The sequence below is a fragment of the Etheostoma spectabile genome, chromosome 14, assembly GCF_008692095.1.
Source record: "Etheostoma spectabile isolate EspeVRDwgs_2016 chromosome 14, UIUC_Espe_1.0, whole genome shotgun sequence".
Lineage (NCBI taxonomy): Eukaryota > Metazoa > Chordata > Actinopteri > Perciformes > Percidae > Etheostoma > Etheostoma spectabile.
The window spans coordinates 2,893,780-2,916,763 of NC_045746.1; the positions used below are offsets into that span (position 1 = coordinate 2,893,780).

General features: G+C 41.7%; 3 protein-coding genes across 57 annotated transcripts in view; all 3 read left to right on the forward strand.

Annotated features, from left to right (window-relative positions):
* The window catches only part of clasp2 (cytoplasmic linker associated protein 2), an 85,765-nt gene extending 83,520 nt beyond the window's left edge, over positions 1-2,245 (forward strand). For all 50 annotated transcript variants that reach the window (XM_032535647.1, XM_032535660.1, XM_032535662.1 and 47 more), the window contains 2 exons: positions 181-297; positions 911-2,245. In XM_032535647.1, coding sequence (XP_032391538.1) covers positions 181-297; positions 911-988 — 195 coding nt within the window. In that variant the 3' untranslated portion in view covers positions 989-2,245. The remainder of the gene's footprint in view (positions 1-180; positions 298-910) is intronic.
* Positions 2,246-2,992: 747 nt separating this feature from the next.
* Positions 2,993-17,623, forward strand: ubp1 (upstream binding protein 1). Of its 5 annotated transcripts, none has more exons than XM_032535705.1 (16): positions 2,993-3,273; positions 7,542-7,693; positions 9,238-9,314; positions 9,421-9,526; positions 9,616-9,722; positions 9,936-10,088; positions 10,204-10,314; positions 11,518-11,625; positions 11,946-12,049; positions 12,136-12,232; positions 12,412-12,505; positions 13,873-13,963; positions 14,063-14,196; positions 14,302-14,444; positions 15,162-15,213; positions 15,335-17,623. In XM_032535705.1, exons 1-16 carry the CDS (start codon positions 3,200-3,202, stop codon positions 15,370-15,372), a joined length of 1,641 nt encoding a protein of 546 aa, XP_032391596.1. In that variant the 5' UTR covers positions 2,993-3,199; the 3' UTR covers positions 15,373-17,623. The 5 variants fall into 5 exon arrangements, with proteins under 5 accessions (XP_032391596.1, XP_032391597.1, XP_032391599.1 ...); XM_032535706.1 differs by lacking the exon at positions 2,993-3,273 and adding an exon at positions 3,831-4,770 and having other exon boundaries at positions 12,136-12,190; XM_032535704.1 differs by lacking the exon at positions 2,993-3,273 and adding an exon at positions 3,832-4,770.
* Positions 17,624-19,300: 1,677 nt separating this feature from the next.
* pdcd6ip (programmed cell death 6 interacting protein) overlaps positions 19,301-22,984 on the forward strand; it is a 14,735-nt gene continuing 11,051 nt past the window's right edge. For both annotated transcript variants that reach the window (XM_032535702.1, XM_032535703.1), the window contains exons 1-3: positions 19,301-19,623; positions 22,535-22,589; positions 22,673-22,742. In XM_032535702.1, coding sequence (XP_032391593.1) covers positions 19,418-19,623; positions 22,535-22,589; positions 22,673-22,742 — 331 coding nt within the window. In that variant the 5' untranslated portion in view covers positions 19,301-19,417. The remainder of the gene's footprint in view (positions 19,624-22,534; positions 22,590-22,672; positions 22,743-22,984) is intronic.

Consider the following 22,984-nt stretch of genomic DNA (forward strand, 5'->3'; position numbering starts at 1 on the left):
AAGAATTGTTATGTTTATCTTATGCTGCAAGTGTTACTGTTTAAGCAATGGTTCTTAGTTATTCTAGCTCTTTGTAGTTTGTAAAATGAATGCACCATCCGCATATTCATACGTAAATACTTTCTCTGACTCCCTGTTTTGAACAAGTAGTTTTGTAATCTATTTGATCTGGTTGAACAGGGATACGACAACTCTGAGAGCAGTGTAAGGAAAGCGTGTGTGTTCTGCTTGGTAGCCATTTACGCAGTGATCGGAGAGGATCTCAAACCACACCTCAGCCAACTCTCCAGCAGCAAGGTAACCATATGTCTGTACACACCAAGTTCTGGCATCTTAACGGGTTGAAATCTGGCATCTCAAAATACTTTTGAATGTGTTTTGAACAAAAATGTCAGCAAACTCTTTTTCTGTGTGTTAGTGGGAGACCAGTGTGGTCTTTTTGTTGTATTTTTATGCAATATCATATAGGGCTGCAACTGACAGTTATTTTAATTGTCAATTCTTTTCTTGATTAATCTCTAGTTGTTAGGTTTATGAAATAAAAATGGACTAGAAAATAGTCAAATTGTCAATTAGTGCCCAATATGACATCCTTGAATGTTCTTTTTGGTACACAACTCAAAGATAATCAGTTTGCTGTTATAGAGAAGTAAAGATACCAGTACATTTTTCATTTTTAGGTAGCTGGAATCAGAGATTTTTCCGCTTTTTTTTCTTCTTCTTTTTCTAAAATTATTCAAGCCATCAATTTAGTAATGAGTTTTTTTTAAATTAATATTTGAAAATGTAGCCAACAGGCTTGCAATATAGATTTTCACCTCAGTAATACACCTTGTATAAAGTCCTTGCAACCTCTAGAGACAATAGATGCATTTTCATATCTCTCCTCTGTCTGTTTCCCTGTCTGCAGCTGAAGCTGTTGAATCTGTACATCAAGCGTGCCCAGTCTGGCTCCGGCGGCAGTGAACCCCCATCTGAGGGCCTATAGGAGACACAACGCCCTCCCACAGGGCAACCACAGAACTGCAACTCTGCCCACCAAACATAAACGAGAGATCATGAGCTCACACCCACACAGACCAGGAACAAAACACACATCTGAAGTTCCCCCGAGCATCGCTGAGGATCCACCCTGATCACAGGCTGAGCTGAACCCTTACATTTGGATTAAACATAAACAGATAACACACATTCAGTCACACCCAGGTTTGTCACTAATCACTCAAGGATGAAGATATGAAATGTCCGTCCTCTATCCCGAACACTACAGTATCCCTTTGAATAACATCTTGATGTCAACAGGAAGTGGTGCGTCTGCATGGTTCTCATTTTTAACGGGGTATGGTTTGTAGAACAGGGCTGAGACGAACGAATGGTACCGTCTTGTGTCTTTCTTAAACAGTGAGTAACTGGGGCCAGGTAGACAGGAATGTAAATTTACATTGTGTCATAGTTTGGATTTATTTTACGCAATGAGGTTTTAATGCAGCATTTTTTCTCTCTCACGCACACAGAAACACACTCTCTCTTTCAAAAAGGTGCTGATTAGCCTAAAAGGTACGACCAACCGACAGTGCACAGCACTAACTGGTCCCGGTGGGTCATGCCTGCTCATAGCGAATACAGTACATGCAGATTCCAAAGTATAGGAGGTGTTATGTGCTTGGCTATGCATGAGACTAAATTTTAAAAAGAAGTTTTTATTGGAGCCCTATCGACGGTCAGAATAGTGTGACTGGGGTTTTAAGTTAATGTGTACAATGTCCGCCCCTTTCAGAAAAATTCATGGTGTCCTCCCTTTCTCCCAGCTCATCTTAGATCAGTCCACTTCTGGGCAACATGGGAAGGAAGACGGGTGCGTGCTGCTTAGCACATGAAGTATGGCAGAACATGGCTTATTATCACATAGTGGATATGTATCTATATATGATATTAAAATGGGATATTCAATAATAACAGTGTCATTTAGGAGAGGGGTGCGCATGTGTGCCCATCCTTGTTTTTATTTTCTCTCTCTCTGTTGCGCTAGCTGTAGTCTCTCTCACACTTATTTTTTCTCAGCTGAGAAATTTGTAGAAATGTATTATTTACAGCTCTGAAAAAAATCGTCATGTCACAATTTTCTCTTCTCTTCTTCAATGTGTGTTTCTTTCCTTCCTCTTGTAACATTCTAGTTTTCACTGTTTCTTCCGTGCATTTACAAAGCTGTGCTTACATTACAATAAAGAACGTGTACAGACCATGATAAGCCTTGCCTCATGATTTGTGAAGTGCAATTGAGTCCCGTAGGAAAAGTGTGCTTAGAATTGTTATTGATATATTAAACATTTTTAGTGATTGCAGTACTGCCCGTGCAATTCAACACTAAAGCCCCAGGATCAATGGTGAACCATCTACAGTATATCTTTTAAAGATCCACTATCTCTAGCTGTACCCTCAACCAAGATATCCACTAATTTAAAAGGTTTATGATTAATAGTTACTGAAGAAAAGCTGCAACAATGCCTGTCCTTTTTGGAGTAATGTATATCTTTTATCACAGCTGATGATAAAAGGGATAAGATTGTTGTGGAATTTGTTCTTGTGCAGTACAGAATACATTTTCCTCTTTAGGCATCTAAAAATCCTTGAAATTAAACTGAAAAAAACTGCTCTGGTTATACTGCTAGTAACTCATGTCTATAACATGTGATAAAAGGAGGGTACACTTTAATTAATAATATTTTCATTATTTTTCATCTGCAGGGAAATGTGCACAGCAGTTAGTGAAGTTGACTAATCCAGACGTGGTGTAAAATACAACATGCATGTCTTATGCAACATAGCTATTTTTGAAACTGGTGCTGAATTTCATGTATGCATCTGTTGTCTGGCGTCCATGTCCTGAATTGTGTGCGAAGTCAAACGGGGACAGTAATTAAGTCCTGAGGTGGGTCTTCCCCCATTAGCCAAAATAGCGCGTGCCCTGCTCGGAAAAAAAACTTGCCACACAGAGACTTGACCGCGCGCCACGTCCAGGGTTCGACCTGTGGATAATTATTGACTAGACAAGGCTGCAACCGACTTCTGTGGTGTAGACTCCTCTTCAACGCTGAAAATGAAAAAGACATGAGTTCCTGTTTGAACCTCCTCGCTACCGGTCTGAGTCGTGTTTATTTGGTGTGAGACGTACTGAAGCGAGAGCTGTTGGGGGGACACGATGTTGTTCTGGCAGCCCTACGCTGAAAACTTCCGAGCCCCCGTACAGAGACACGGCGGCAGCAGTTACACACGGTACGAACCTCGTGAAGCTAAACGTGAAATGTTTATTTTGTTTATAGCGGTCTGAGTTATACAACATACGTTAATAAATAACTATTTGGGTCATTGCTTTCTTTCACGGGTCAGACAATCAGAGCACAAAGCGCCCTGTCACTGAGTGTGTGGGCCTGTATGCCATGTGTTTCTGTGTGTAACAGACGGTTGCATTTATCTACAGAAATACTCTGAGCAGGGTGCAAAATTAACTTTTTTGTCCGCCAGCCAAATGGCTAGTGAATGTTCAAATTTTACCAACCACTAAATAGAATAATTTTGTTCTTTTGACCGGTGATTCAATCAAATCTACCAGCCACATGCATATTTTAGCAGCATCTAGCTGATGGATGGTGCTCATTTTGTATCCTGTCTTTAGGTGTTCATCTTTGTTGACAGTATGCATTATACTTTTTGGGAGGCAGAGCGCAAGTACAGTTGGACACAATGATGGGAGCTCGAAGGTCTCTAATTGGCTAACCCCCTTGTGCTGGGCACAGAATGTGGCCTCTGATTGGTTCATCGCCGTTCTGGCATCCTTCCTGAGACTGGTGGTGGCTTCCCTGCAGGCTTCACACAGACCGTCAGTCTGTATGCTAAGGGAGCCATGTTGATGCCTGGTTTTGTGTCAATTGGTGCACTTTGGATGGTTAAAGGACTGCGTCTCAAGGACCGGGAGCCTTAGCGGTGATTCCAACACCGCGATGAGAAGAGAAGAGCGGGCTGGGATGGTACAGGGAGCACAAGAGGAGAGCTTCTGTTAGGTCACCGAACATTACACGAAGCAATGAAGTTGATGCTAGCCTAATAGCTAGGTAGCAACAGCTGTGCTGACACTGCGTGGGATGCGGCTTGTGGACTAAAACAAATTATCTGCTTATTACATTTTGTTGGGCTAACGTAAGATATAGGTACTGCTCGACGACCTGGGGTAACGTTAACGACGGGGCGGATGAATACATGCTATCTTGCTTTTGCCGTTGTGAAGCTAGTTAGCTGTTAGCTCACGTTAGCATACTGACAATCCGCTCGCACGTTCAGTCACAAATAGCATCTGCTAGCAGAGTGGATCCTAACTTATCGTTACTTTCCGACAGTCTGGCAGTTTTGGAGTGCCGTGTTGTGTGACAAAAAGACCACCGTAAACCCCAAGTGGAGATATGGCGATACATCCGGTCTCTGTGGAAAGCTACCGATTCGCTTGTCCAGCTTGCCAAGGAGCGGTTATGGAATAGCATAACTTTCCTCTCTCGGTGTCACTAAGAAGCTGTAGAGCCCACTTCCTCGCTAGCCAACCTCTCGTACCTGAAGCAAGCTGGCGGCCCTCCGAGTAGAAGCCGAGGACAAGGAGCTGGGGCCGATGGCCTGGGTGCTGAAGATGGACGACGCCTCCATAGAGTCGGGGCTGGTGCACGACTTCGATGCCAGCCTGTCCGGCATCGGGCAGGAGCTGGGGGCTGGAGCCTACAGCATGAGGTTAGAGACGGAGTCAACACCAACATGCCAATCCCAGATTCCAAAACAGTTGTGGGGCGACAGATAGAGAGATCAACAAACACTCTGTCTGGAAGTGTTAGTCCCTTTGTACTGAGTGCATTACTTGTCTTTGTTTTGGGATTTGGAAAAGGGCAGTCACTGCAGGGTGCCACACAAAGATTAATTCCGCTAAACCACACGCACAAAAACAATAAAAGGACACGTGGTATAATGTGAAGGCCAAATATATTCGTCAGTCCATGCTGTTGCTCAAAATATGTGTGCGTTGCCATAAAGAGACGTCAACTTCGTGTACATTTTAAGATAACACAGAGGAAGTTTGCAGAAAAGGGCCTTGTTTTGGCCCCTTAGACTGGCAGAGCTATCAGAACAGATCTATGGCTTTGTTTCTAAAGACAGTTGTGTGTGGAAACAAAAGGTTATGCTTTATGTAAAAGGTGATTGATCTGATTTGAATATTATTATTATTTTTAATCCTAGCTCCTAAAATTGACTTGGAGGTGTAAGTGGCTTCAACACTTTCTTTCTCTCTCTTGCAGCTTAAAAAGTACCTGACCGTTCTGGGCTTTAACTTCTAACATAATGAAAGTGTGGTCAGATTCTATAACATTGACCAAAACAATCTCACCACAAGGTTCATGATTACGTTGCTGCTGTAGAGCTTTTGATCCAATCACAGAATATTAGCAACAGATGTCCAGATGTTATGGAATTCTAGATGCTCAAATTTCTATTTAAAAAAAACTAACATATTTATATTACCCAAACTATACTTTTGAAAAAAAAAGGTTGTTTTGGTATCACTATACAGGTCTTTATTGAAACAAAATATAATCTAAACTTTACACATGAGGCCAAGCTCCAGTAATTGCCCACAGTCTTCAATGCCCAAATGGAGTACATGCAGCCCTCTCATCTACCATGTTAATTTAATGACTTGTCAACATGCCACCAGTTCCAACATGTCACATAGGTGACTTCTCCCTAAATATTGCATCTTTTGATTAAGGAAAACTGATTAGTCAGCACTACTTGTTGATAATGTGTCTGTGGAGGATAAATATGCTTTCTGTATCTTTCTTTCTTAAATGATTTAATGAGAAGGAATGTGTTGGCATCGAAGGGGCAATGTTGTAAACCACCTTTTAAATTAGTAGCTTGCAGTATGTGTGCACTGACTTATGTAACAGGTTATGGAAGGTGATGACATTTATGTGCATAAGTCAAGAAGCTCCAGTACTTGCATGTCTTATCAGCTGTCCCCTCGGCCATCTGCTTTTAGCGTGCATTCAGCCGGGTGTGACGTAGGTGTGTGTGTCAGTCTTTTATGACGGTAAGCAAGTTTGCCAATACTCAAGCAACGGGTTGCATGTAAGTGAATAAGTGAAAACGGAGAGATGTGTGGGGTGTCAGTGGCTGCAGGAGTAGTGCTATCTGTGGTGTTGGGGTGGGTTTCGGCGGGGCATGTTTGGAATCAACAGCTAGAAGGAACAGAATGTCTCCGTGTGTTTCAGTGAGACCAGCTCCTCAGATTTCAGGAAGAAAATGTAGTTTCCTGGGCAGCAGGACTGTGGCACCCAGGTTGGCACCCACTCTACAGAGAAAACTGCAACAAGTGATACAGCAAGAGACGCGATTTGAGACTGAATAAATCTAGCAGGGATCTGTTTGGAAGACTTTGTTGTTTGGGAGGAAGGTGCTTCCGGAATGTTTTCAGATTGTCAAGTTTTTTTGTTGTTTTTTGGCTTGGGTTTATAGCAGCATCATGACTTGCCAAAAGTTTTCTTAGGTAATGAGATGTTATGATATGCATTTCTTTGCATGGATCCTTTTCTGCACAGCCACTGAGATACACCCCCCCCAGTTTACTGTGCACTGGTTGACACTCCTGCAGCATTTGTCAGGGTGAGCTGGGGACAGGTTGGTTGTCTAGATTGGCTGCCAAGTGTGTGAGAGAGTGTGTGTCAGCAGCTCAGGCTATCTCTGGGTGTTTCTATTCATTTATCCTGCTTCTGTCTCATGCATACATAATAAGAGAGCCATTTGAGTGATGGAGAGCCTTTGTCCCTTCTTCTAAAATAAGCCAATGCATTTAATAATTCCACACTATGAGGAGGTAAAGTATGGTCATGCCAAAAGTGATGCATTCAACAGTTCATCAAATTAGCAGAAGCCAATTTGATATATTTTTAGAGATAACCTGGAGGTCACGGCGATAGATTTCCATCAGAATAGTGTTGAAGATTTAAGAAAAAGCTTAGAACTTTTATTAAACGGGCAATAGCTAGGTGAAAAAATATTGAGGGGCCGAAGATGCACCAATTAAGCTCTTCATGGAAAATAGGGCTATAGCTAACAATTATTTTTGATTAATCTGTCATTAATTTGTTATTTTCTTGATTAGTTATTTGGTCTGTAAAATGTCAGAAAATGTGTTTTTCAAAGCCCAAGGTGACATCCTCAAATGTCTTGTTTTGTCCACAACTCAAAGATATTCAGTGAAGAAACTAGAACATATTCACAATTATGAAGATGGAATCAGAGAATTTTTACTTTCGTTGTAAACCGATTATCAAAATAGTTGGCGGTTAGTTGTTCATAGATTAATCTTTGCAACTCTAAGTGAAAACTTTTAGTCTGCTGTTCTTAGATGATGTTTTTTTTTTCCGCTTGCATGTCTTCTCATCACATCTATGCTGACTTTGTTTGTGGTTTATCCCCTTCTTTCTTCCTTTTCCTGTCTCTCTCAGCGATGTGCTGGCTCTGCCCATCTTTAAGCAGGAGGACTCCAGCCTTCCTCCTGAAAGCGAGACCAAAAATACCCCATTCCAGTATGTGTTGTGCGCCGCCACCTCGCCTGCTGTCAAGTTGCACGACGAGACGCTCACATACCTGAACCAAGGTGAGGCACACCGTGCTTGCACTAAAGAGACAGTTTTGGTTGTAATTAACCAACAGTTTGTCCTTTTTTTTTGTTAAATATTATAGTGACTATATATTTTCTCTACTTGGACTAGTAAAACTAGCACATAACTACTTTCGTATTTAATGTGGTTTGTACATACACAGTTCACTTCTTTGTGTTTTGGGGCTACATCCATCTTTTAACATAAATAATTACTGCATTCATTCATTGCACATTAGTAAAATTACTGTAACGTGTCTGATCACTACTCAACACTTTAATGTTACAGAATAACAGTTTGACTCTGCTACAGTACTTTGCTTTATGACACTAATTGAGATTTACTTTATTAAACGCAAAGGGATTCACATAAACGTTGGTGCAAAACATTTCCCAAAGTGCAGACTGTGCTGGTTGAAGGTGGTCTGGTCATCCATGTTATTATCAGGATGTAAATGTCAACTTAAATATGTCAATATGGATGAAATAAATATGTTAACTTATTGTGTGGTCTAGATTCAATTTGTAGGTTTGGTAGAGACTAAGGGTGACGAGATCTCGCGAGATTAAAACGTGACGAGATTTCTCGTCGAGGTGAAAAGTTGTCTCGTGAGGCAATGTGATGTCAGCGTGATGGAGCGTGAAATTACTATTGATAATCCCCCTGCCACTTTTAAATAAATTGGTTGGCAACATTTTGGTTTTCCTGCGGAAATGATAAACGGCGAAAGAGTGACAGACAAGACAAACACAATATGTAAACATTGTAAGAAGAAAATGCCATCATTCATCATTAATAGTTGATTTCAAAATGCAACTAAATTGTTTTGCATTTTGTGATTTTTCAGTTGAATAAAAAAACTATTTTCCATTCATATATTTCATCAAGGATTTCTTTAAATTTTTTTAAAAAATCTCGTCTCGTTCTCGTGAACCCAATCTCGTGATGTGTCTCGTCTCGTGGAGTAAGCGTCTCGTCACACCCCTAGTAGAGACGGGAGTAAGTTGTGGCACTTGCACTTTAAGCTATGCTTAAAAAAACTTAAAACGAGGTGGAGAATGCGTAACTGGTCAAGACATGGGGGTCAGACGCTAACTTTTTTTCTGAAATTGTCTGTTGGGGGACTGTCTGTCTCACAGTACAATCCCACAACAAGATTTCCAACTCACATTTCTCTCCAGTTGTCAACTATTGACTGGGACAGTCCAAAATCACACCGTGTAAAGAGGCCTTTATGAAAAACATTACTTTTTAAACCATAGTCTGCCACAAAAATGCTGCATTTTGTAAAGACAGTTAAGTCTTTTATAAAATATAGTGTCAAACCATTTGATAAGAAATAAACATAAAAATGGACATAACCTAAATTATACAACAAACAAAAATAACCCCTTTTGAGGAGACATTAAAACACAGGGAATAGTTAATTTCACTCAACTGTGTTGTTTTTAGTGTCTCTTATTTTTCAAACCTCTCCCATCATGTTTTTTTTTTACCTTCTCTTTCTTTTGCTCTCCTCTGCTCTGCTCTCCTCTCTCAGGCCAGTCTTATGAGGTGCGTATGTTGGACAACAGGAAGCAGGAAGAGTTACCAGAGCTCAACAACAAGATGGTGAAGGTGAGAGGATCCTCACAGCTGGAGGGTAACTGTAGGGAAAATATTTAACTTCTTGCTTCAAATACACAGTTTGTTTGTGTGTGTGTGTGTGTGTGTGTGTGTGTAGAGCATAGTGCGTGTGGTGTTTCATGACCGCCGGCTGCAGTACACCGAGCACCAGCAGCTGGAAGGCTGGAAGTGGAATCGTCCTGGCGACCGTCTCCTTGACATCGGTAATGAAGCCTGGCGAGAAATGTTTACCTAAACTGTCCTGTGTGTGTGACTTTGAGTTCAAATATCTGTGTGTCTGTGTGTGAGACAGATATCCCCATGTCCGTGGGCATTGTGGAGCCAAAGACTCACCCCTCCCAGCTCAACGCTGCAGAGTTCCTGTGGGACTTAAACAAAAGATCTTCTGTGTTTGTGCAGGTAACACACACACACACACACACACACACACACACACACACACACACACACACACACACACACACACACACACACACACACACACACACACACACACACACACACACACACACATCAGCTCTCTTTTGTGCCATCTGTTGGGCCTGCTGCTGAATTTCCTCATTAAACACAATTTTCATCACACTTCTACTCTTGTCTCCCCGCTGTCTGCAGGTGCACTGCATCAGCACAGAGTTCACTCCCAGGAAGCATGGTGGAGAGAAGGGCGTCCCCTTCAGGATCCAGTTCGACACGTTCGCCCAGGGAGAGAGTGGAGAGTACACGGAGCACCTCCACTCTGCCTCCTGCCAAATTAAAGTCTTTAAGGTACACACCTGTTCTCTCATAGGGGGTCAACTTTACCCCACCTGATGCGTCGGCCCTCATAGCAAATTAAATTTGTCTTCCTTTACCGAGCTCTGCTTTTTTGCTTCCTGTTTAGCCAAAGGGGGCGGACCGAAAGCAAAAGACGGACAGGGAGAAGATGGAGAAACGCTCACCTCAAGAGAAGGAAAAGTACCAGCCTTCTTATGATACCACTATCCTGTCAGAGGTCAGTATGCAGCTGCTATGGACTCTCAGGCCGTGCAAATATGTGGCTTTAGTACAAACTAGGCTAAAGTACTAGAATACATTTATTTTAATTTTTAATTTGGGGGTTACCCATGTTCAAATGTATGCACTCAAGTAAGCAAAATGTGTTTCTGCAAATCGGTGCACTATGTTGCTAAATTTGAGGTAAAGGGCCATAGTGGTGCTTCACATCACTGCCAACCATTTTCTCAATCGTGTGAATGCTTTAGATTTATAAACATCAGTAAATCCTCACATTTAAAAAGCTGAAACTAGAATTTTTTGGCATTTTTGCTCGATAACTGACACAAACTGATGATTGTCCATTATCACAATTGTTGCCAATTAATTTTCTGCCAACCAACTATTAGATTAATCTTTTGTTAAAACACAATTGAGCAGCAGTCATTTTAACACAATGAGCTGCCAAATTAACACAATCCTTTTTTTTTTTATTATTCCTTTTCTTATTGTTTTCTGGCTTTGATTGTTTCCCTCCCAACATATAGGTACTAAATTAAACTGCTCCGTGGTTAAGTTAGATGGCATAGCTTCTCTTAGGCCCATGGGTAAACCCTCACAGAAAGTTTTGAAGTCTGCTCACGTATATTTAATTCTGTAACTAAAACAAATGGTTGCTTGCAAGACAGCATGGCATCTGGTATGCTTTGGAAAGTGGTTGGCAGTAATGTTAAGATGAACCACAGGGTTTCCCCAAGTACTTTAAATTGTTAAGCTGAGGGGGTATGCCACCTAGAACCTGACGCATCTCGTCTCGTGATCAAGTTAATTTGTAGAGGACAGTCTAAACTATAGACACTCTGCTCTTCTTTTCCCCTGAATGCAAAGGTTTTATTTCATGAAACTAAATTAATTTGTATGACATATGCAAAGACGGTCTTTTTTAGTCAGCTGAGGTGGCCCAGATCAACAATAAAACACAAGAGGAAAACTAGATTTTGTATATAGACATTGCTAAAATGTACAAAAACCCTGCTCCTTTGATTGGGCTGTTAAGTCTTTGTCATTCAGTATAGATTAGACTGTTTATTGTCTCAGAGGCTTTATTGCAGCTTTTTCGGGACGTTCTGCACTATGCCACACTAAGACTGCCCTCAGGTTATTGGTTGTGTTTTTGTGTTGGTCGCTGGCTGGCTAACCTCTGCTGTGTGTCTGTATGTAGACGAGGCTTGAACCCATCATAGAGGATGCGGGTGACCACGAGCTGAAAAAATCCAGCAAGCGGACACTTCCCGCTGACTGTGGTGACTCCTTGGCCAAGAGAGGCAGTGTAAGCACCCTGCTCCCCTCTCCTCCACTCCTCTCCATCAGTCCATCCACAGTCTGCCCCCCCCCGTAGATACCTGGCTGTAGTCTGAAGCTTATAGACGCTAGACCATCAGCTGCTGGGGAGGACATGTTTTATTGCCATGTATTTGACGATTTTCGATTAGGTGGGGTGGAGATGGTGCAAAGCTAAATTCCCAATCCACTCTTGACTTTTCCTCAACTTTTATGCTTTTTCTTTTGAGATATTTGGAGTTGGCCTACAGTGTTAATCAATCCAGTATCTCTGATTAATTGTGTATTTATATATGTGTCTCCCCTCAGTGCTCCCCGTGGCCAGACGCCTACGTGAGCCCCAACCAGGCAGCTACTCCCTCCTTCACCTCCACCCCCCTGTCCACCTATACAACCTCCTCAGTACCGGACAGGTAACTGTGTGGGTGCAAGTGTGTGGCCTTTGAACTGAGGTGTGTGTTGGTCTCACCTCTCTTAATTGTCCTTTCTTGTGTTCTAGTGACTCGTCCTCACCCAATCACCCGGCAGACCCTGGTAGCCTTGGCAACTCGGAAGTTAGTCTCCCCTCTGCACACCTGTACGAATTGGTGGAAAAGGTAAATATTTAAATTTTTCACATTTTAAATATTTAAAAGCCCCAATTGTTGCATCAAACATTTAAAACTGTACCGTATTGTATGGTTCCTCAGTGGGACTGAGCTACTGTGGAGTAGGTGAAGTAAAACTCAGGTGTGGAAGTGTGTTGACACCGTGTGTCTCTCTTCCTCTTCTGCAGCAGTTGAGCCCCACTGCCTCCATACAGGACGCACAGAAGTGGCTGCTGAAAAATCGCTTCAACTCCTACACACGGCTCTTCACTCACTTCTCAGGTACGCAAGCGCGTGCACACACAAACACACAGTGTCAAACACTAAAACCTGCGTGTGAAGGTACGGGTATACTCGCGCTCAACACCGTGCATGGGCCGCTGTAGATGGCGCGCGCCCTAAGAGCACGCACAGATACGTTCATTCTCAACACATTGTTTGTTGCTCATTCGCCTTGACTACTGGAAAGCCCTCCTTTTTGGCCTTCCTCAAAAATCCCTCCATAAACTTCAACTTCTTCAGAACTCAGCAGCTCGTGTCATCACCAGAACCCCCTCTTTCCATCATATAACCCCAGTTCTTCAGCAACTCCATTGGCTTCCAGTTCAATTCAGAATATAATTTAAAATCCTTCTCCATACTTTCAAAGCCCTCCATAACCTTGCTCCTCCATATCTATCAGAACTCCTTCACATCGCCGTCCCCTCCTGCTCCCTCAGATCCTCCTCCTCCCTTCACCTCACTGTACCCCCAGCTCGACTTGTCACCATGGGGAACAGAGCCTTCAGCTGCTCTGCTCCCCAGCTCTGGAACTCACTCCCACCTGACCTCCGAAGTATCGACTCTCTCCCCCGGTTCAAAACCAGACTCAAAACCCACCTGTTCCAGCTTGCTTATCTGTAAATACACTGTTTTTTTTTGTTATAACTGCTTACACTTTTCTGTTCCCTGTATCTGTCTTTTATTGTCTGTAAAGCGACCTTGAGTGTTCAGAAAGGCGCTGTTAAATAAAATGTATTATTATTATTATTATTATTATTATTATTATTGTTGCAGTACACTCCGAAACATCAGAGGGCGTACGGACAAAATAATATGTAAATCAGCAAGAAGTAGTAGAAAAAAAGAAACCGGAAGTTAAGGGAAGCGGGGTCCTTGGCAACAGTAGTAAACACATCCTTGTTAAAACACAGACGTACCACGAAACGGCACATTTATCAACTCTAATCATTAACGTGTCTGTTGTTTATCTCCTAATCGAAATGACTGTCTGCCTGTAACACTGAAGAACAATCTTTACATGAAGCCGTTTTTTAACTTTTGATAAAACAATCTCATGTTTTTCACAATCTCCAGCAAAATGTTTCTTCTTTCCCAGTGTGGTGTCTCTCTCTGACCACATATTTAAGGGTGTATGACTCCCTGTGGTCTGTACATGAAGAATCACACAGATGTTTGTACACATGAACCTGTTCTTCCCAGCCGTGTAGTTCCAAAAATTCAGAGGTGCGCGACAGCTTGCGGGGCCTTCGCGCTGGAAACAGCCGCGGTAACGTCATTATATGGTGCGCGCCGGGAACACAGCGGCTACCATAAATCTAGCTTAATGCTGCAGTACAAGTGACTGGTCCTCTTAACTTGTTGCTTAGGTTCTGATTTGTTGAAACTAACCCGGGACGACCTGGTCCAGATTTGTGGGCCAGCAGATGGGATCAGACTCTTCAATGCACTCAAATCCAGGTGTGTTACAAAGTGTGCGTCAGTTTTTGTGTTTGTGTGTATGAGCATTACAAAGGTGCCAGTATGTTCCATTGAATAAATGATTGTGTTTGTGTGTAGGTCAGTGCGTCCCAGGTTGACAGTCTACGTCTGTCAGGAGTCCCTGCTGGAGAGCCCCCTGCTGGAGAGCCCGCTGCTGGAAAGACACTCCACCAATGAAAATGGAGAACACAGCATTTCCTCTAGTTTACACGGTAAACATGTGTGTTTGACAGCAGTGTAACACATAAATTAGTCCATGGAGGAATGCAATGTGTGAATATTAACAAATAATTTTTTTCTGGTCGGTTTCTGTATAGTGTATCATGCGCTGTACCTAGAGGAACTCACAGCTGCAGAACTAATCCGTAAGATGGCGTGTGTGTGCAGCCTTCCCCTGGGAACGATCAACCAAGTGTACAGACAGGGTCCTACAGGCATACACATCCTGCTCAGTGACCAGGTACCAACACTCACACACAGGCCGTTTGCAAAACTGTTCCTCTTCACTAGCACTTTGGAGTATCACACTCTCAGCTGTGGAGGGCTCTTCATCAAGAGGTATGTTATAATTAAAAAGGTAAACTGTGGGATACTCTCAAAACTCTCTGCTATAAGCAGGAAAAACCATCACCATGGATACTTATAGACACCTTGCTTGCTCTTGCATTTTGTGCTGCTATTATCAGTGCATAACATCCGCAAAACGATGAATGTATTATAATATAATGGGTTTAAGACTTTGCACTTTTTCATTTTAACTTCACTACACTGTGAATGGCGTCTAAATCTTCTAATCCAGCCCACGGATGGCCCAATAAATAAATCAATCAACAGGGACAATGTAACAAAAGTGGTGGCCAGTAATTATTGGTATCTGCCAAAAAAATGTAATATTGGGGGATGAGGCAAGAGTAAGTGGCAGGACTGGGATTGAGACTTAGACTGTACAGAGGAAGAAATACGATGTCTGTCACTATATGTCTGACCAAACATCTTATCTCTTATTTGCATGTAATTCACATTATCATACACATGCTGTATTGTATTGCTGCTGCTTTTATGAACACCTCTCCTAACAGTCAGTCACCATTAAAGTACCAAGGAACCACTATTTCTACAAATTGAAAGGGACATTTGATGATCAGCCACATTTCACTGTTTTTTTTGTCTTTTCTAGATGGTTTACAACTTGCCTGACGAGAGCTGTTTTTTGATCAGCACTGTCAAAGGTGAGTTCATAATGCATCAGTTGTCATTTCTCTTGCATTATAATTTGGCCTGTAACAAGACTCAGTAGATCTTTTTGACAAGGATTCAGTGTATTAATTCTTTCACAACACATATCTCCAGATGACCTGGGCGAAGGACTCCATCTAATCCTGAAGTAGTAAGGAGGCATCTGATGGCATCACTAGTACTCCACCCTCTGTTCTGTTTCGGAGCAGAAGCACCCTCTGTCTCTCTCGGCCTGCCTCTACTCTTTCCTCATACTTCCTCCCGTTCTCTCAAAAACGATCACTCGATGAAAAGCAGTCAGACTGCGCTAAAGCCATGTAAATGTTAGAATCTGACATGGGTGTGACCACTGTTTCATATTGAAAACACTAATAACAGAGGAGATTAGTTAAAAGAAGAGAGACCGGGGGATATGGGGTTAGGGGAAAGATAAATATGTATGTATTTTGATTTTATTTTTTTGTCTTTTTATATGGTTTCTGCGGGATAAAGAGGGGTGGGCTCCAGGAGAGAGGAGAAGGAAAGAAAGCAGTTTCCTTATTGCTTGTTGCCCTTCTTACACAACGCACACAACCAGCACTAGGCCAGTATTTGATAACCTGTACTGCTGAGCAGCATGCGATCTCAACATACTAACCTGCTTAAATGAGATTCCCAAAATTTACTCTGCTTGTTTAACAATCTTGACGGGGTTGTCTTAATAAACCTTTTATTGATCAGCTTAGCTTGTTAACCCCTGAAATATCCAGGCTAAATTTGTGGAAGTGGTGTCATTGATGGATGTTGACACCAGGATGGGTTTTGTTTTTTTTTTTGTTTTTTTTTTGGACTTTGTCAGATGGACTGATTTCATTAACTCCTGTCACATAGAGTCATCCTTTGGGTTTTTAGACTTCCAACCATACCTCTCTCTCTCTGTCTGTTGACATGACGTCACACTCAGCTCAACTCTCTTCATGTACGTCCTGGTTGGCCTGTGCTTTTACTGTTTTTAGTTGATGCTTTATTTATGGATCAGCTGTTTGTGTTGCTGTCATTGAATTTACTTGGTGCCATACTGGCTTTTTAGCTCAATCTTCTACTCACTACACAAACCGTGCGCATGCCCCTCGTCTTTGAGTCCTCTGCTTTCTGTGCTGACTTTGAAACACTGGTTTAGAGGACTGCGGTTTACGCCTTCTGGGATTTTGGCCATAAATATGCTGAAAAAGAGGGACAAACTTCTATAGAAGACTGACATGCAGAGCATTAACGCCTATCCAAAAACCTTTATATAATGTGGACCAAACGGGTTTCAGATTGATAGGCATTTTTTTGAGGATAGTTGGCTCTGTACATCTTGGTCATCAGAAGCATTCATAGAATTGATACGACGGTGAATTAAATCCTCCTCTGGTAGAGCTGCTTGTGTGCTGCATGTACATAGTAGTAAACCCTCCATTCCAGGATCTGCTCTGCAAGGAACAACCCATCAGACAGCAGGCTGGTAGAAATGTGTCACAGCGCTAGCCTGGTTTCAGTAGTCTTATCCTCCACATCCATCGTTAAAATCTTGTGTTTTTATGTAGCTGAACGCAGGAAGTATATGTCATGTGTTTTGAGTGACACCTGTGTGAAATCTCACACAGATCCTCAGAGTCGCTGTTGTTTGTTGACCCCGTTTAATTTTGGTACACAATGTCTGGCAGTGTTGCAGGTGCATACGGTTTTGCACGCCTATAAGTGTCAGAATGTGTGTGTGTGTTTGCATGTGTATCATTTTTCGTTATTGCGAAGAAAACCTAATTATGTCAGTAGTTGTCATAAACTTTCCTGTTGGTATGATGAAACTTTTTAGCTTGCTATTTAGTAAAGAGCATGTGGAAGAAAGGGGGGGAGGAGGGGGGGATAATTTGGTTCTTGTTGAGTATAACACCTTGTTTTTTTTATATGTTAGAGACCAAGTCTGCACTAAGAAATCACAAAACTCAAGCTGGATGAGTAGTCGGTAGTCCTACAGACTACACCCTTTTCTTACCCGCCTATAAGAAGGAGAACAACAACAAAAAATGTCCAGACTAAACAGCATTTGTGTTTTTGAGTCCCCATGCGCCAGAGCCAGGACTGTAGCTCTTGTGGTGTTTACAAGGACACGAGTACCACATCGCAGTAAACTGTGTTCAGTAACGGAGCAGATGTGAGTCAGGCAAACTCTGGCGAGCAGTTTTGGTCCCCTGAAGGCCTGATCAGTTGTCTGTCTGTGAAACTGAGTGTGTGTGGGTGTGAGAGAGAGTGTGAGCAGGAGAGGTGACCACTGTTCATGTACAGCCTAATGTCAATGGTGATGCTTCTCATGTGCACAGTATTGTATGCTGGAGATGTACACAACCACATGTGCTGGGAATAAATGATTTCATAACTTTCTCTGGTGTCCTGCTGTATTATATTTCCTTAGTTTGAACTGTAGCGTAGTTTCTTGATTCAAGGACAGAGAAATGGAAGGGCTTGATTGGCATAGTTCTTGAAGGGGTATTTAGAAATGTTCTATTGTTGTGTTAGTTAGACCCTCCTTATTTGGTACACGTCTTTTAAACTGCATATCCAATATTTCTGTTTTTACTAAGCCATGATGACCCTAATAAATCCTCTGGATTATTTTATCAGACTTGGTTAGCTCCTTCAATGCCAGAGTGGATATTATACAACTGTTTTACAAGCTGAGTAGTACTCTGAGAAATCTTAGTGACCCTATTACATTTTTTATATTAAAAAAAGGACCCTGCAGAGAGCAAATCTTGCACAGCAGCTACTGCTGTCTTTCTACCAATGCTCTGTGGAGAGCATCATCGCATTTTGGTGTGGTGGGCAACAGGAAGGCACTACAGAAAGTCACTAAAACTGCACTGGGCATCATAAACACGCAACTGGGCTCGATGCTTGCATCGGGCCAAAAGCATCACACGGGACACCTCCCACCCAGACAATCACCTTTTCCCCCTGCTGCCCTCTACAGATCCGTGAAGGCGTTTACATCCAGATTTATGAACAGTTTTTACCCAGGTGCCATAAAAGAACTGAATACTAACAAATAATGGTGCGATAAGTCTTTCTGCAAATACAAATGTGCAATATCGGATTTTTATTGTATTTACTACCGTTTTTATTCTGTGTCTTTTGCCGTTATAAGGTTACTGTCAGTTTATTTGTGTACCACTGAGGGTAAGTTGCGGAAAACTTTTGTTGGACCTCTGCTGTTTAACGACAATAAAACATTCTATTCTTTTTTTATTTAAAAAAGAAAATCCAGGACCTATTTATCTTTCTTGACTTATAATAGCATGCATTTACTATGTAGAACAATATAATTTTGACTTGCCTAAGGAACAATGAATAACAATGTGAACAACAATGGTGTATTGGTGTTTGGCTTGATATCAAAGGTGACAGTGTGAAACATTGGTCCTTTGTTGCAGGACAAATCGATGACAGGGCAGTGACTCATTTGTTGAGCAGATGAGAGCACAAAACACCTGCCAAAGGTCTCTCCCAAAGCAGATGTTTAGGACCTAGAATCATGCTCATTTTCACTGCAGCAATTGTGTCAGAGGCTGAATCCCATCTGGGATGAAGTGAATACATCTGTTGCAATTAATTATCAGACGGGACAAAAAACTTGCAATGTATCTGCATTCTGGTGGACTGAAAACAGCTGGTAGTTCACACCTGAATGTCTTAAAGGGTCTGTCATTGAGTGTATTTGTGATTTTACAGGTTGCCGTGTTGCTTCGGCATTATAGCCGTTTTAATTTTTCATCTGGTTTAACACTTATAACTACATTAACTGTATATATGTTGTGCACATACAGTGCGTATTGCTTAATCACCAACTGGGTTAAGAGGGCAATTGCTTATTCCATGGGCCCAGAAATCCCCGGTTCACGGTTTTGTAAAATTATTTGTTTAAAGAAACAATCTAACCATGTTTGGGAACACAGTAATGCACAATTAAAGCACAATATAAGCTGACATGACAAGGCCTTAAATGTTCTCATTCAAAACCACCACCGATTCTGCGCAGTGTGTCTCTCCGTTTCCCATGACGTAATTTGACGTTCCTTGTCAGAATCCAGGAAGTGGGTAGCAAGCTGTTGTTTGTATTTCGTTGGTCGTTAATCGTCTCTGTTTTTCTGATTAAATATATCGCTTTTACGGGCCGAAATGGCGACGTTTATTTCAGTCCCGTTAAAAAAGTCCTCTGAGGTGGATCTGATGAAACCGCTATCGAAATTTGTAACCGCCACCTACCCAGCGGGCGAGGAGCAGGCGGAGTACATCCGTGCCGTGGAGGAGTTGAACAAGCTCCGCAGGAACGCGCTTGGAAGGCCGCTGGACAAACATGAGAGCTGCCTGGAGATTCTGCTCAGGTAGAAAGTCCTTCTTTTATTACACGCTTGAACTAGATACAATATTATTAACACTCAGAGCAACCTTCTTACCTGTCGCGATGAGTTAGCCCAGTCATTGCCGCACCCAGATGGGATAGCTTTTAGTTGCTAACCCAGGAGCTAAAGTTAGACAAGCTAATAACCGACTCGTATGATGTTCATGCCAAGTTTCCTTGAGAGGCTAACACAGACTTGGTTTGTTTACTTATTTACCTTAACGGTCAGATATTTTAGATACTTTGACTTATTCATCGAAATGAAGTAAACTCTACATGGTTTACCTTAGCATTAGAATTAGCTTCAACGTTCAACTTAGCTAAACTTTATTGTCCCCAAGGTGAAAAGCATACATAGCATGATACAATATATAAAAACACGTGCTAAATCCCACCAAACAAGCTCAAACAAAACTGTAAATTAGTGACAGCATAACTTAAAATTTGGAGTACATCCAGGCGTCGTTATTCAACCTAGTCATCCCTCAAACATCTTCACCTGCCTGTTCTGTTTGATAGAATGACATCAACAGAGGTCACAGCGTCAAGCGACAACTCACGAATATACACTGAATATCACCAGCCTATAGATCTATTAATACATATTCACACTCATGAGCACCTTAAGATACAGCTACATGAGTCATGTATCTACATCACACCAGGGAGAAAGTCCAAGCACAGCCATCTCTCCTGTCAGATGTCAGATGTCAGTTACATTCAGACCCGCATTACATCCTAGGCCTTCAGGCCACATGGTCAGACATCCAGGGTAGGTAGGGAAGGTAACCACAGCTTTTCATATATGCAAACCGAGATTAATGTGATAAAACGTTACAGCTGTGTGTACCAGACTCAGAAGCACAGCAAGAAAACACTTGTAGACATGAGCTACAGAGAAGGCCAGTACATACTCAGTGGATTTTATGTTTGAAATAGTTGCTCTGGCTGTAAAATACATATGACATACAGTATATGCACAGTGTAAAGAGCAAAAGAGTGTTACAGTGCCAAGCACTTTACATGTGCTGTGACCGAAATGGGATTCATGGTAATAAACAAATATTTTCTGTGTCCCATGCTCTATTTACCCCGCTTGGCTGTTGTTGACTGCCAACTTGCTCTTATGCAGTTATACAAATTTAATATATTATATTATTGACTTGAGCGGTAGTAATGCATAAGGCCACAGAGGTGTTCCTAGGTGACCTATAGAGGCAGACTTTGCCCTCTCTCATTTCAGTGTTACTTCTGTATGACTCATGAGTTATTTATTGCACAGGGTTTGCCCAAATTAGCCAGATATGCACTTGCAGGGTGCGGGTCTTCGATTTTCTTCAATGTGAGCTACATGGTAGCACAGTGCAAAGTGGAACTGTCTAGCGAGTGCCAAGATTAAGCTCTTTAGGTATTAAAAATTATACCAGCTCAAGGTGCTGAGTGAAAGCCAACAGGCAGAGTGCAGCAAAACTGGAGTGATGCATAACATTCACTTACCTTAACACAATGGGTTCTCTCACTCATGTGACTTTGTAATGCTTTTCTGAGACACACTACGTGTGACGCCAACAATTATTGGCTGATGGTCATGACTGTTGATCAGTTTCAGTCAGTTTATGTTAGGTTTACACCAACCTAATACACCAGATTGGTTTTTTTTCCCAGTGTCATTGCAATCTCTGAAATAATGCTACATTAAAATGTACAGATGTACAAATGTACATTAAAAATACAGATTCTAAATTTGGGGAAAGGTGCGAACTGATATCAGATCTATTGACAAGTAACCTTAGTTGTGGTATTAACATTTTTATTAAGAAACAAACCGTGTTTAAATGTTTTCTAAGCTAGTATTTGAAAGCAATATTGACAGGAAATTAAAACAAAAATGTGATCTGTACTGCCTGAAAGTATTTCTCACAAGATCTAAAATATTTGTTCACTGTTTTAATCTGGGAACTACCTCAAATGTCGAGTGTGATTTTTGAAATGCTTTGTGTGTAAGATGTAGGGCTGCGTGTTTGTAGATTCATGGTCTTGGCTAATTAGCAACGAGGTGGAAGCTAGCATTGCCACTTCTTGGCTCTCTGCACATGCCGTATGTCAGCCAGGTAGCCAGGGCAACTGGCCCTATCCTTTTCAAAGCCGTGCTGACACACAGCTATTGTGTCACCATGGTAACCATTGTTTTGTCCAGGCCTTTCTTTTACTCTTTAGTTAACCAGTAGGCCCACCTAATCTCAGCTTACCTTTTTGCATTTGTGTGTCCTTGTGTATCTGAAAGGGTATCATAAGGATAACAAACTCTGTGTTTATAATTCTATATATTATGCCAGTCTTTGTTTATGTATAAGTTCGCAATCCCATAATTTATGGCACTGGAAAAGCCGGGTGGATGAACTGGTAATAGATTTCCCAACCGACCCCTCTGCATGTTGTGCATGTCGTCATTTCTAATAATAACTATTCACGTCACAGGCAGGCACAGGTTCTGATAAGACAAAGAGCTGAGGAGCCCTGACTGACTGACTGACTGACTGACTGACTGACTGACTGACTGACTGACTGACTGTGTGCATGTTTGCTTGTCTGTTATTTTCTCCTGACTCATTGTCATGTGTCTCTGAAATGGCAGAGCTTCTTCAGATCTGCAGTTATGTCATAATAATTACTACCCTAGTTTTTCAATTATGACTTACTGTACAGCCTTATTTCCTTTTTTCAACTTAACTTTAACTAAACTTAAGTTTAATAATATTTTCAATAAAGACATTTGTGTCTTTAAAATAAAAGCAATGATTATATGATCTGTAGAAAACAATTTAGTGCACTTATGTTTGGGTTAAGACATAAGGAAACATGGTTTTAATCCTACCATTTCTTTCTCTCTCCAGATACTATGACCAACTGTGTGCTGTTGAGCCCAAATTTCCCTTCACTGAAAACCAGGTAACTGATTGGACAGCTCACATGTGGGTTAGACTAAGTTCCCAAACAAAACTTGAACACAAAGCATCTCTCTGTTTCCACAGCTCTGCTTAACCTTCACATGGAAGGATGCCTTTGATAAAGGATCTCTGTTTGGTGGCTCAGTCAAGCTCGGTAAGTGCGACCTCAAATTAATTTGTGTCTGTGGAAGAATATCTGTGTATGTAACTGTGCGTGCCGTGTACTCATATGCACTTAACATCCTTTTAAAAAGAGTTAAAGTAGGACCTTACCTTTAGGGTACATATCTTTCATACCATCTCTTACTATCAATCTCTTTATAATCTATCGCTTTGTATCTCCATCTGGCTTTATCTCTCTCTTACACACACACACACACACACACACACACACAC